This window comes from Elephantulus edwardii, unplaced genomic scaffold (genome assembly GCF_000299155.1).
Source record: "Elephantulus edwardii isolate Elephantulus edwardi_28Jun2011 unplaced genomic scaffold, EleEdw1.0 scaffold00128, whole genome shotgun sequence".
NCBI classification, from domain to species: Eukaryota; Metazoa; Chordata; class Mammalia; order Macroscelidea; family Macroscelididae; genus Elephantulus; species Elephantulus edwardii.
The window spans coordinates 3487667-3502789 of record NW_006399878.1 but is presented as its reverse complement, the minus strand read 5'-3'; the positions used below and the strand labels follow the sequence as shown (position 1 = coordinate 3502789).

The window sequence follows — 15123 nt, the reverse complement described above, 5'->3', positions numbered from 1 at the left end:
TAGTAAAGCTTACTACTGCTAATCAAAAGGTTGTTGGTTTGAACCCACTAGCCACTTCACAGGAGAGTGCAGCAATCTGCATCTGTGAAGAGTATACCTTGACCATCTTATGGTGAAGTTCTACTATATTCATCCTACAGGGTAACTATGAGAATCACCTTGATGCAATGAGAAACACCGACAAGTCTTCCTGAACTTCTTCCTGACAGACATGTGATATAATGAATGGTTTTAAACCTCTACTTGTGTGGAAATTTCTGTAGCAAATTCTGTAGCAAATGTAGCTAAGACGGTTCTAAACACATGCTCCTATAAGAATGAATATATTTGACTAATAGTCAGAACTTAATTGAAGAGAATAATGACATTTTATTATTGTCACTGGACAATTCTTTTTTAAAAAAAAATGTCAAATGGAAGCCAAATTTGCTGTAGAATCTTTCACCTACAACACAATAAAATATTTAAAAGAGAATAATCAAGGAACTTGGAAGATGAGATCTTAACATTGTTAATGGTGGTTCCACAAAGATGAATTCTTTTTATAATTGTAGCAGGTGAAAGAAATTACCTTTGTTACACTTAATGAAGGAAAAAAGTAGACAAGTTGGCTACAAATTGGTTAAAAACTCTATTTGTAATTTTCCACCTAAGACCTTTCCTAAATACCAAAGTGAATTTTCCCCTAGGGCTCTTAGATTTGTGAATTTAAAACATGTTATATAAGTGAAATAATTTTTATCTGAAAACTAATAAAACCAAAATATAAAATAAAAAATGTTTAATTCCATTTTGAATGTGTGCTAAATTCAGTACAAATTGATAAAGCATTTTTCCAGGTCAAAAGGAACCAATGTTACATTTAGAAGGCAATTGATTGTGCATAAAAAATATCATCTACATTCTATTTTTAAAGAAATTGAAGACATTATTCTATGCTTAATGTGTTGCAATAATGATGTCATCTTACAGCCCAAGACACAAGAACAAAGGAGTCATGCAATAAAGCATTTTCCCCCCCGTGTATTATTTTTATATACCAGTAAAAAATAAACTCTTTAATAAATAAATATATATATATAATAAATATTTGCAAATTGAAAATGTATAAATAGGTCCATCCTCAAAAAAAAAAAAAGTCCTGTCTTGATGTGACATGTTTTATGGTCCAAGTTTCACTCCACTTTTTAACATCTAATGCCATAACTTGTGAAAGTCTTATGGGTCTTCAGAATTCATGGAACATAAACTCTCTTCAACATGAAGTATCTATATTTAATGTAACTCCTTAAAGTAAACATAGTCCAGAGAGGTGAGGCACCAGCAGCAAACTAGGTGGTATTTCCATCATCCATAGATAAAGAAACTTTAAGCTTCGATCATCAGATAAAGACTGAGCCAAAATATCGAAGAGAATCTCATCTGTATATGAAGAGTGATCTTGTTCTACTTCAAGAGGGTGGTGGGGTTGGCTGTGGCAGCCAAACTCTTAGTGGTAATTTGACTCATTATTCATTCCAAATTCAGTCTCTCAGTGGAAAATAGACTCCATAACATTCTAGATGTCTTCCTAGACTTTTGCATTGAAAATTGTGGTAAAAAAAGAATGATTGTAGTTTGGTTTGCTTGTAAAGATACTATCATTCTTCAGCTGTATATCAGTAGGTCCTTGTACAGTTCTGGCACTCTTTCTGGATCCACTGGTCTAGGAAGGAAATGAGTAAATTTCTGGTGTCTTTTTGACCTGGCACCATCTCTTGGAGTTCCATCTTTGTTAAGTGCCACAAAATACCTGCGACCAGTGTCTCCGTGTTTATATATGTTGGATGAATAGGTATTATACCAGTTCTCTTCAAATTGCTCCCTAAAGATGCATTCAGAAGTCAGTTTTTCCTAAAAAAAAAACCAAACCGGAATATTATCATTAAAAAATGCTTTCAAGACAATTTCCTTAGAGTAGTCTAAACTATATTTTAATGTCTTTGCCTATAATAATATCCTTTTAAAGAAGTATTAATAGTACATTTCATTTGTTTTGTTTTGTTTTAGTTTATGTTACCTGGAATTCCTTACAGAGCTTAAGTGTCACATGGCGAGTCTCAATTTTAATATCAGCTACACAACAATGTGCATGTGGATCTTTCCCATAATCTGTATAATCTTGCTCCTACTGCCTTTATCAAAAGTCTATAAATTATCTTCTCATGTCAATAGATGTCAAAGTTCTACATGTCAATCTCTAGAATTACCTTGGAGCATTTCAAGATCTTGCTAAAATCTAAATTTCTAATCCAACAACATCACTTCATATTATATATCTTTCATTTATAAATTTATGGTTTGATGATACATTCTCCAGAATTACCCTGCTCTTTTTAAAGTGTATGTGGCACAAATTTGACAATTTGTCTTTTCCAAATGGATTAAATATTATCCTAAGAAACAGATGATAATTTTGTTTTGTTTTTGTTTCAACATGTTTGAACAAGGAAGACTGTAAGTGGTTCTCTTTCATTGTAAATATACTTATGATTATTAAACACAGCTTTATTTCTTTTTCTTCTCATCTAACAGTTTGAAAGAGAGATTTGACTTTACAAAGAACAAATATTATTCTGTCTCTCATTTGTTGCTGTTATGTTAATTCTGATCCATAGTACCCCTATGGGAGAGAGTAGAACTAGACTACAAAGACTGTAATCTTTCTGAAGAAAGCCAAAATGGCACAGTAGTTAAAGCACTCAACTGAAAGTTTAGAAGTTCAAACACACCAGTCTCTCCTCAGGAGAAAGATGTGACAATTCGCTTCCATAAAGACTACAGCTTTGGAAAATCTATGGTGCAATTCTACTGTCTTATAGGCTTATGATGAGTCAAAATTACCTCAATGGCAATGGAATGTGTGGGGAACCTTTATAGAAGCAGCTTGTCACATCTTCTCCTCTAGAGAAGCTGGTGGATTCAAACAATTATCTTCCAGGTAGCAACAGTTTTTAACCACTGAACCACCAGGGCTCCTTGTTGGTAATCTACGTACTACAATTTTATAATAAATGTTTCTTGATGTATATTGAGAGTCTAACTTTCTCTTAGTCTTTATTGAGATTTTGTTTTTTAAAAGTAAGAAACCAGACAGTACCCTCTACTAAATCATAGAAAGTAAATTTTTTCTATTAAAACAATTATGAAGACTTTGACAATGGGAAAAATTTTATATAAGAGGATTAATAGGATAATGACACACACTTATACCTTATAGATTTTCTTAAAATTATATAGCTAGCCATGAAAAAGAAAGAATTTTAATAGTGGAAGAGAAAAAACTTGAGTTTTATAGCATCCTGTTAATCTCTAGGGAGTGCTTGTGGTATAGTCAGTAGAAATAGAGCTATGCTAACTCAAGGGTCTAAGAGGTCAGAATGTACTAGCAGCTCCTTGGGGAAAATATGGGCAATTTCCTCCCAGTCAACATATTGCTATGTACTGTTGAGTCAGAAGTGACCTGTAGCTGACTCTCCCGTGGGTTTTTAAAGGTAGTAAATCACATGAGAGGATACGACCCATATTTCTCCTGTGCACCAGCCAGTGGATTCAAATAGCAAGCATTTAGGTTGGCAGTCCAATTTCTTACCCCTAAGCCACCAGTGCTCCCACCCAGGCAACTTAGAGCCTTGGAAACCTGACAGAGGGTCAGCAACAAGTTGATTCAGATTTGATAGCAGTGACTTGAGCTGAATTGTTACTCTAAAATTTTTCTGTTATTGTTGCTATGTCCTTCAAAAAGTATGTTTCTTACACTGATAAAGTACTAATCTGAAAATTTTATACTAAATCATATACCTAAAATATTCATAGTAGACTTATAGATATGTCATTATCCTCAGTGGCAAGTTAAAAATTATCCATTGTCAACTACCTGTAGCTACTATAGTTGTCAAGATATGATGGACTTGTACTGTTGTCATTTTATGTTATTGGGTACAATATTATAAAGGTTTACTCATGTCTAGATTGTATAAGAAAGTCAATAAGTAAATTTATATATATATATTTGGAAATGAGATGTAACACCAGTAAAAATACATTAAATTAGTGAAAAATAGGAGGCTAAAAGCAGTATCAATAATGGTTTGAAGTTAATGAAAGTAAAGTGGATTAATATACTACTATTGCCCAGAAACATGGACATTTAATTATACTTTATATAATTCTTCTAACATGCACTATCCTTTTTGTAACATGCACTATTGATAGGCATTTTAAATTTATTTTGTAAAATAATCATTTTTTTAAAAAAATAAAAGACACATACTGAGCCATAGAGTTCTCCTTTGTCATTCATTCCAAGGTAAAGACCACTGTCCACACCTCTAATACTGACCAGTCCCACGGCCACACTGATAAATTCCAGGATACCTGAATTTAAAAGACAAAACATTGCATTTATTAGTGAACATGACTAATAAAACTCTTCCAAATAGTAGTAGCATATCCAAAAGTGAAAAATACAACAATGCATAAAGAAGGTCTCTCAAAACTAAGAAGTGATATGCAATTTTTTTAACTATTATGATCCCTCTTACAGATGGAAAAGAAAGCAAAAAATATTCATCATGACATAATTTGAAAGTGTGAAATCTTAAACTACATTGACCTACATTTAATATTCAGTCTACTAACTCACTAACTAAGCTGACTAGGTGAGACATTCTCTTCTTTGAACTTGAAAGTACTCATATTTTTAAAAATGGGAGAAATGCATCTCTACAGGAGAGTGGTGATGACTGACACATACCAAGCATACAACAGACAGAACCTTTTATTATTAAAAATTATGTTTGCAGTGTTCTTAATTTATCATAATGCTAAAGCTATTTATTTTGTTCACAAAAAAATCAATGTCAGCATTATTTTTAACAACAAAAGGAATATAACTTATATGGGTATATCAGTGTTTTATAGTTAATAAGAAGATTCTAGTTATATGTCCTTATCTGGTCCTAAAGATAATTCCATTAAGACAAAAAAATGAAGCATGATATTCTCACTCTACTGAGGCTCAGAGACGTTCATAGACTTAGCTAAGAGTACTTATGCTTTTGACTACTTCTTTCCATTTGACTCTTTACTTCATAAGTAGAGACACATTTCTACTATTAAAATTGTCCTAAAGAGTTTTCTATTAAGTCATTAAGCCGTTATCAATGAGGGCCTTTGACTAGTAACTGAATCTGCTGCCCATGATACTATGATCGGTGGAGCTCCCACTGTTCTTGTTGTTGGGTGCTAGTGAGTCAAATACAACTCATAGCAACCGTATGAATAGCCAACCTGAAACGTGCCTTCTCCTGAGCAATTCTCCTCAGCACACTGCTGAAGTCACAATGTCAGTCTATCTTGTTGGGGGTCTTTCCTTCACTGATCATCGTTATAAGCATGATATATCTTTAAAAAAATAGCCTTGCCTAGCTACATGTCCAAAATATGAAAGACCAAGCTTCATCATCCGTGCCTCCAAGAAATACTCCAGCCACATCCTTTCCATAACATATCTGTTTGGTTTTTTGGCAGTCCATGGGATGTTCAGTACTCTTCTCCAGCACCACAAGTCAATGTCATCAATTCTTATGTCATCATTATTCATTGTCCAGGTCTCTGATGTGTAGCAGGTGATTGACAAGATCATGACCTGAATCAGGCATATTTATTCTTCAAACTGACATCATGACTCTTCAGTATTTTGAAGATGCCCCTCACAGCAGGCTTGTCTAATGCAATATGTCTCTTGATTTCCTGACCGCTATTACCAAGAGTGTTGATTTTTGATACAAGGAAGATGAAATCATTAACAGCTTCAATCTTTTCTCCATTTATCATAATGTTGACTGTGACAAGGACCTGTGTCTTCTTGATGGTGAGATTTAATCCATTTCAAAGTCTGTAGTTCTTGATCTTCTGCAGCGAATGTTTCATATTCTCCTCACTTTCAGCAAGCAAACTTGTATCAACAACAGAATACAGGTTGTTGATAGGTTTTCCACCAAACTTAATGCTAAACTCCCCTTCAATTAAAATATTGTTGACGATCATTCCAAAGTAGCTAAAACAGTACACTGATAGGGAGCTACCAGAAGTACAAGCTGGTATTAGAAGAGGCCACAGTCCCAGAGGCATTGCTGACATCATTTGGATCCTAGCTAAAAGCAGAGAATACCAGAAAGTATTTTTGCTCTATTGACTATGCAAAGGCATTTGACTGCATGACCATAACAAATTATTGCTCACAGTGAGAAGAATGGGAATCCCAGAAGTTGTACTCATCCATAATCTATACCAAGACCAAGAAGTTGTTATATAAACAGAGCAAAGGAACACTGCATGGTTTAAGATCAGGAAAGGTGTGCATCAGGAAGCTCCGCTGAGTCAGCATTTTGAATCCCTCAGCTTCTTGGAGAGACAAAGATGGGCAAACTCTTCTCATAAAGATTTATGGCCTTGGAAACCAGACGGAGGGTCACTATAAACAGGAATCCACTCGACAGCAGTCTGGTTTGGATTTAGGAAAGGATGGGATCAAGGAAACAGATAGATATATCCTGTTTTTAAAAATGGCAGTAGATATGCTGCTTTAACGTGTGTTCTTCTCCAGAGACCTGTCAATATTCTGATCTCCTACATAAGGTTCCTCAAAACTTAAAGGAAGAAGAACTGTGGCAGAACCATTGGAAGCAACACCCAGTCAAAGTAGTGGTGCCAGTCACCATCACTGAGATGGGTGTAGCTCTTTGCTTCCTATCGGAATCAAAATACCAAACAAATAATGAACTATTTTAAACTGATTGGTGGAAGTCTTACTTTCTAAGTTTTTCCTTCACCCCATCTTAAACTCCCAAAGTAGCTAAAGTTTGTATTTTCACATTGTTTAGCATGATTCTTGCTCTTAAGTAATTTCTTGATTTGTTTTACGAGTTTCTGACAAGATACAAAAAATGAAACCCACTACTAACAAGTCAATCCTAACTCATAGGGACCCTCCATTGGTTTCCAAGTGTGTATATCTTTATGGGAGGATACTGCTCATCTTCTTCCCACAGACAAACTAGTGGATTTGAACTGCTGACCTCTTTATTAATAGCATAACACTTAATGTACTATGCCTCAGAATTCCTTAAGAGTATATATATATACACACACACACACACTGGCCATTACATAGAAGAGTCTATTCTGCCCACAGCCTAACTCACTCTTTGGCAGCAACAGATTCATAGAGAGACAAATTAGTTCTATCAGACTACTAGGAGATTATGTAGAACACTGGTGTTATCAAGGATCTTACAGCAACAATACAGGACTAAATACTTTGTAAATGGCTTGAAACAGTTATTGAGCTTCCCTAATTGAACTTAAGGTAGAGAGATGATAGATACCGCAGAGAAGATCCTAACTCCCTAAGACTATCATCATGATGCAAGAATACAGGTGAAAAGTAAACAAATATTAATCACCAAGCTCATTAATGAGCAGTTTCTGATAGAAACAAAAACACAGGCCTAGAACAGAAACAGAAAAAAAAATCCTTATTAATGGAATTTTATTCAGGATATAAAATATATATTATGGGTGGATATATTAAACAGTATATTCAAATTGAAAAGTGTATTATGGTTGACAGATAATTTCATTCCTTTATAAGTATGATTCACATTAAGATGCCTTTGACTTTTAAAAAACAGGAATTGCTTAACTGATTAAAAGGTAAAACAGAAATAGTTTTTAAGCACAATAAAATATAAGCTTAATTTCCCTGCAAACAAATTTTATACTAAGTACCAAGAAGATTCTATTTTTCTTGGAAAATTAACTGATAAACTACTTATATTTCAATGCTCATCCTAGAATAATGCTATCATTTTGTTAAAATTATGTAGCTCTAGAAAGTAAAAATATTAAATTATTATTAATTGTTAGATTCAATGGGTTCAACTTTAGTTTTTATTCATTTGTTTACACTCATATACATTGTATTTTATATAATTATTACTGATCTATGCCTATTATCCCCCTTTTTCTATGAGTCCACATACAATCTTTCCTATTCTTTCACACACACCCTCTACCATTGACCTTTGTGATTATCCTAGAGATTTCCCCCATTCCCTTTCTTTGGCTCCCCATATCTTCTTCCCCAATAATTTCAACTTTTTATTCAATAACCTCTAAAATCTGATATATAACGAGGCATAAATAATTTTGTAATGGCTCATAGGGGCTGATGGGGGAAAAGGTGAGGTGTTTTTTGTGTTCTTCTTAAAGATTTTAGCCACACTGTTTAATTCTGATCCTTTTTCTCCTCATTGAAATAGTATACTACATAGTAATTTGTAATCATTTGATTCTTAAATGTGATTTGACAAGTCTTTCTTATTTATAAAATGAGGTGGTAACTAAGCTAATTCCTTTACAAAGAGTAGACATGAAAAACTTTCCTTAAGAGGTAATCACAGATTTTAGATAGATTTTCTAATGCCCAGTGTCCCATAAAAAGACTTGGAGGTACTTTGTCTTTCTGGTATCATTTTCAAAGCCAGCCTTCTTAAAAATCATAATAAACAGGTGAGTCAACCCACAATGCAACCACATCAGACAAATCTATGGAGAATAGGGAAGAATAAAAGGAAAGCCTTTAAAAGAGTATGTTTGATCTCAGGCTACACATTTTTTTAAAGTAATGATTCCATGTTTACATATTAGGTAAATTCTTACTACTATACTACTGTGCAGAAAAATCTCATTATAAATATAACTCATATAGGAAATTATATTTTACCCTCAGTGGAATAATTTTGTTTATAGCCTATTGATGTGGTCTGAAGATTTACAAATACAGCATTCTGAGGGAGTTTATTCAATAATGGTGAGATTAGAATAAAATTATTAAAAATATGTATTTAATATCTCAAGTAGTCATTCTTGAGTTTTCCCAAAATTCTTACTTCAATGGCACAGAAACAAGTTTAAAAGAAAACATAGCAACATAATTTCAGAATTAATGATTGAAGTACTAGAAAAAGCAAGCAAGCATAGAGAAAGCATATATATATATATACTTTTCTATGAACTTGTTTTTTCCCTTGCAGATGGCTAAACTATCAGAGACCACTAGGATGCAGTATAGTTCATTGTAAAGAGACCTTTCACTACTTCAGACTAACAGTCTAATAAAGAAAACTTCACCTTTGCTAACAGTGAATATTTTGTTCAGATGTGCAGTGTATCACAAAAAGACTTACCACCCCAAATTCTAACCCACTACCACTGAGTTGATTCTGACTCATAGAGACCCTATGCATGTAGTTTCACTTCTAATTCAAAGGCAATAGTACTTGGTTGGTGGTTCAAATCTACTTGCAGCTCCAAGGAGAAAAATGGGCAATATCCTCTCATGCAATTTACAGCCTCCAAAAACTCATTGGAGTGTCAGCTCTGAGTCCCCTAGACTAAGCGGCAGTGAGGATTTTGAGTCAAAGGGTCTAGAGGAATAGTTCATAGTGAGATGTTAACCCAAACACTGCACATCTCTAGAGGTTCACCTCTACCAGCGGTTCTGATTGTGACTTACAGCCTCAGGAACTGATGTAGTCGTAATGAAACCTATGACTGTTTGGAGGTGTTATGTTTTGAGTTTGGGGTTTCCCCCCAAGGATTTTCAAGGTTGCAAATCTTTACAGAGTAGACTACTGCCATGTTTTCCCTAAGGAGCTGTTAGATTTGAACAGCTGACTTTTGGGTTACCAGTGGAGCAGCTTTAAACATTACATCATCAGGGATCTTTATTGTGACTTAAAGCAGTATAAATAAAATCAGCCTAAGTCAAGCAGTGGCATATTTTAATGGAGGTATTGTGGCCTAATGGATAAGGAATTGCACTATCAACCCAAAAGCATGATGTTTTAACCCACCACTTGTTGTTGTCAAACCTAGTACAACTCATAGTGACCTTATGAACAAAAGATCTGAACCCTGTTCTATCCTGTGCCATCCTCACACTTCCTGACACACAAGAGTCCTTTGTGGCAGTCACCATGTCAGTCTACCTTGTTGAGGGTCTTTCTATCTTTCGCCATCCCTCCACCCTTCCCAGCATCATGTCCCTCTCCAAGGAATACAGCACGCTAGCAACATACCCAAAGTATCATCATTCTTGCCTTCAAAAAGCACTCCAGCTGCACTTTCTCCAAGACATATATGTTTGTTCTCTTGACTATTCATGTGATGTTCAGTAATCTTCACCAAAGCTTAAAGGCATCAATTCTTCTGTCATCTTTATTCATTGTCCAGGTCTCAGATGCATAGCAAGTAACTGGAAAGACTATGGCCTGAATCAGATACACCTTAGTCCTCAAACTGGCATTATTTCTCCTCAATAATTTGGAGAGGTCCCTAACTACATATTTTTACAGTGCAATGTGTCTCCTCATTTCCTCACTGCTCACACCAAGGGTGTTAATTGCGGATCCAAGCAAGATGATGCTGTTGACAGTTTTAATCTCTTCTCCATTATGATGTTGCCTATCAGTCCAGTGGTAAGAAACTTTGTGTTCATGACATTGAGATTCAATCCATACCAAAGGCTCCTTGATCTTCTGCAACCAGTTCTTCAAGTCCTCTTCATTTTTAGCAAGCACAGTTGTGTCATCTGCATAATACAGGTATTGATGAGTCATTCTCCCTCCAACCCTGATGCCACACTTTTCCTCATAAAGTTTAGCTTCTCGGGTAATTTGCTCAGCTAAACAGGTATATAGAGAGAATACAACCCTGGTGCAATCCCTTCCCAATTTACAGCTCCTGAAAATCCACTGTTGTTATTGCTGTGTGTCATCGAGTCAGACCCACACATAGCAGAACCTCTGGTGGGCTTTCCAGAGAAAGTAAATCCCACAGGAAGAGAATGTCCATCTTTCTACTGCAGAGCAGATGGTGAATTCTAACCAAGTCTCTCAGATTGCAACACACTTTCTTACCACTAGGCCACCAGAACTTCCTTAAAAACCAGGAAACTCACTGGAAAGTCAATTATGAGTTCAATTTGACTGTACGGCAATGAAAAAGAATTTTGAGGAGAACTGAGGCCTTTGTGGGTCTGACGTCATCAGCTACCCTAAATGTGAACACTTGGAATCCACCAACCTTTCTGTAGAAGAAAAGTTGAGTTTGCTGCCTTGTTGTTGTTGTGTACCGTCAAGTCAGAACCTCCCCAGAGCTGACCCTCACATGGGAAGAGATTGCCCATTCTTCTCCCACAGAGCAGTTGGTGTCCTCAAACTCCATGTCTTTGGAATTGCAGTGCAGCTTTTTGCCACTAGGCTACCAGAGCTCCCTAGTAAGCTTAGAAACCTGATGTAAGAGCTCCATAAGTTGGAATCAATTTGGCAGCAGTGCATTTGGCTTATACAAATTTTATCAAGAACTTGTGCAAGTAAGATGGTAATTTTGATGATGTTGTTGTTTTTGTTATGTGCCATCGAACAGCCTTTAACTCATAGAGACCCGATGTATGATAGCTCTGAACCCTGCCCTATCCTAAGCCAGTCTCACTGACTCTGATACACCTCTTCCCATTACCCCAGCTACTGTTTAGTAATTTTTATGAGTAATATTCATTTCTAAAGGTACTAATTTGAATATTAAGTGAAAGAACATTATTAAATCCACAAGTATTCACTAATCTCTTCCCATAGAATGGCTGTGGCATTTCATCAAGTCGGAGCTGACCCATAGCTGACCCCCAGCAGATTTTCAGAGGCAGTTAATCACACCAAAGATTGTCCTTCTTTTCCCACGAGTAGCTGCTGGATTCAAACTGCATCCCTTCAGGATTGCAGCGCAATTTCTTACCACTAGGCCACCAGAGCTTCCTTCCCACAGAATTAGTCTTATAAAAAAGACTCAAAGCTTAAGAAACCGTTTCAGTCATTGGTGAGATTACTGCAGGATTATAAAATGTCTTTAAAGCAGCATTTCCAATGCTACACTGTTGTTCCACTGCTGCTGTGTTGGGAGCAGGGTGGGGAGACAACCTTAGCTTTCTACCTATAGGCATTACCACATGTGTTTTTACGCCTACATTCTCTGACAGCTGCAGGATCCCCACAAGGGTAGGATAGCCATTTGCAAAAACAAGACCTGATGTCTGAAAAGAGCCACCTGGTGTCAGCAAAGTTCCTTAGAATCAGAATCTCAGTTATCCTCAATTTAAAGGCATTTTCCAAAAGTGGCCCCAGCCTGGAACACTAGGTCATGACATTCTCAACTCATAGTCAATGCGAATTTGGAAGAGGTCAGTGGAAGCCGCAAACATATGGGTTTATAAACGTTAATTTTCTAAGCCTTTAAGTGCTGCCAAATGACCACCACATGCTCATTTCTACATCTAGAGTTTAAAATGCCCATCAAACTGAGATTTACACATCTCCAAAGTTTTAATGAGTCTTACAACTGGGGAAAAAAAAAAGAAATGAAAGCAGAAGAAGGAGGGGTAAGGACAAGATAAGAGAGGGGCATTCAGAGAAGACATTCCCAAGGAATTCCAGAGTGCTATGGAAGGGAAATGAAAACCAATACTGGGGTGCACCCCTTCACATTGCTGCTCACAAGAAATCATCTTTAAATTCACGTCTCCAATGATGCAACAAGTTTCACAGTCTAAACCATTTGACAGTGGTAGTAGGTTAACACTAATAACTAGTTATTCAGAAAATGGGAAGTTAGAAGGAAAAGTCATTTCAAGTGCTCACCTAAGTTAATCATACAGACAAGAAATAAAAACTCTTATTTGTGAGGACTTGCTTGTTACACAGCTAGTTAAGGAATAATTAATAGCAGAGGCCTTACAAATTTTCAATTTAGTGTCTAAAGTAGACAACGGCTTAAAACGTCTTTATTTCTTTTAACCCCTTAGATTCCCTGGCACTGATTGAGACACTCGTAATGAGGCTCCTGTGTGTTCCCACCCATATCTCCTTTCACTTCCCCATTTCCTCCTACTGATGGTCAATACCAAAACCTTGGTTTTCAGGTTTCACAATTTCTAAAGAGGAGCTTGGCCAAAAGACTGAGCATGCTCAGTAGCAGTGTAATCTTTCTTTGCTCCCCTCCTCCTTTTCTCCTTTTATCACCCAAACAGAACTCTAGGACCACAAAGAAGTGCCGCCAGGTGAAGCAAAGGGTTTCGACGGTACCCACAGAAAAGTTAATCTGTTACTAGGAAAGGTGAACGTTTACAGTTCTCTACACAGGCGCTCGCATCCAATGAAAGGGCGGCCCTCAAACACAAGCCATGGATGCAGAATCAAGTTTAGCTGCATTATCTTTAGTGAACATTGAAAGACAGAAACTATAACATTTCCTGTGATGACTTTTTTTGGCAAGTGGATGGTACTAAGGGAAATGTGAAAAGCAGGAGGAGAAACTAATAGTAGCGTCTAAAAACAAAACAAAACTCCGTCTGGGAGGTAAGACAGGGAGGGAAACGTGAGTTCTAGATCTGGTTTGGATGGATGTCTTACGTTGTAGATAAGGTAGAATTTCTTGGTTGGCAACGTCCTTTCTTCTCCCTCCCCCAGACCCACAGGAGACCTCAGAGCACGCCAGTGGGACAAGTCATGTCTGCTGCTGCCCCAGGTCATGTTTCGCCCCGAGGATCCCAGGGGGCCCAAGGTGGTGCGCCGGAGAGGAAGGCGGTGCAGGGGAGGAGGGAGGCGAGGCGGGAAGGGAGCGGGGCGTGAGGGATGCCAGTACGTACCGAAGAGGCTGTGGTCCTGCCGGGTGCCCTGCACGCTGCCGTCGGGCAGGATCTGCAGGTGGAAGCCGGTGCGGCAGTAGAGCTGGCGGCGGCGCAGGATGCCGTGCAGGTGCGCCAGCTCCGCCGCCCCCGGCCCGCCGCGCGCCCCGCGCTCTGCCGCGCCCCTGCGCTCGCCCAGCAACGGCGGCCGCTCCCCCGCCGGAGGCAGAAGGAAGTGCGAGCCCACCTGCTGGCCCAAGCCCTCTAGGCCTCCCAGGAAGCCGCCAACCTCGGCCAGGGGAGCCATGGAGACGTCAGCGGGGGGCAAGGAGGATCGGGGGCGGGGGAGGCACTCCTCACACACACCCCAAAAAAAAGTAGCTAAAAAAGGGTAGGGGGCTGCGGATGAAAAAATTCTAGCAAAACAAATGCAGGAAATTGAAGGCAGATTACTCCTGTGTGGTCGCTGAATGGACGTGGCACTGAGATGTCAGGGAAGCATCCACTGTCTTGGAGGGATCTTCTCTCCTCAGATAGGTGAGAGTTGGCTGCACGCTGCGCAAAAACATCTATACCTGCGGCTGCCAATACTGGGCCAGGGGCTCAGGTTCCAACTCCGCAAACTGATCAGATCAGAGTCCTGTGTACATACACACCGAGTATATATGCAAGTCCTCTTGACATATGCTAATCAAGTCCTTTCGTGCGCGCTGGGGAGGTTCTGTTTGAAATCTTAAACCGGTCTCTTCTCAACACGTTTTTGCTCTTCGGAAGTGACCAAAAGAGACCCTTGACAGTTCTCTATCCATGTAGTCACAAAAATCATTCCCACACTTGGGAAAAGCTAGCCAGCAACTTCAGGGAGGTGCGATCCAGGCCCCTTTTTTGGGGTTGTCTTTGGAGCAGCAGCGATGCTATTTCGGCTGCTTCTGCTCAATTGCCTTTGATGTGTGCTCCTTTGCAGTGATAGATCGCCACTAAAAGGAACCCAGTTTGGCAAGCACACAGAAAAGGGGGCGGTGAGTGGGAGAGGAAAAAGGAGGGGACAGAGATGAGGAAGAAAAAGGAGAGAGAAGAGGAGGAGAATTGAACTCCTTAGTAGCTGCTTGGGAGCCTGCAGTGGACAGGTGCAAAGAAAGGTAAGAGGCAGAAGGAAAAAGGGCGTTACCTGAGGCTTAGACCTGCCCAGACACACATGAAAGGAAAATCAAAGCTTTGACAGTTTAACTCACTAATTTTAAAACACTAATAAAATGTACAAGCATTACTCTCTTCTTTTATCATTTAGATGGGGGATTTTCTTTACATAATCAAGTTGGGCTAGGAGCACCCCTCCC

General features: G+C 38.1%; 1 protein-coding gene across 1 annotated transcript; it reads right to left on the bottom strand.

The window, feature by feature from the left end:
- Positions 1-1647: 1647 nt before the first annotated feature.
- On the bottom strand, positions 1648-14093 carry FGF20 (fibroblast growth factor 20). Its single transcript, XM_006893556.1, has 3 exons — positions 13808-14093; positions 4313-4416; positions 1648-1893 (listed from the first exon to the last, which is right to left on the bottom strand). The coding sequence occupies exons 1-3, from the start codon at positions 14091-14093 to the stop codon at positions 1648-1650; spliced, it is 636 nt and encodes a 211-aa protein (XP_006893618.1).
- Positions 14094-15123: the final 1030 nt, after the last annotated feature.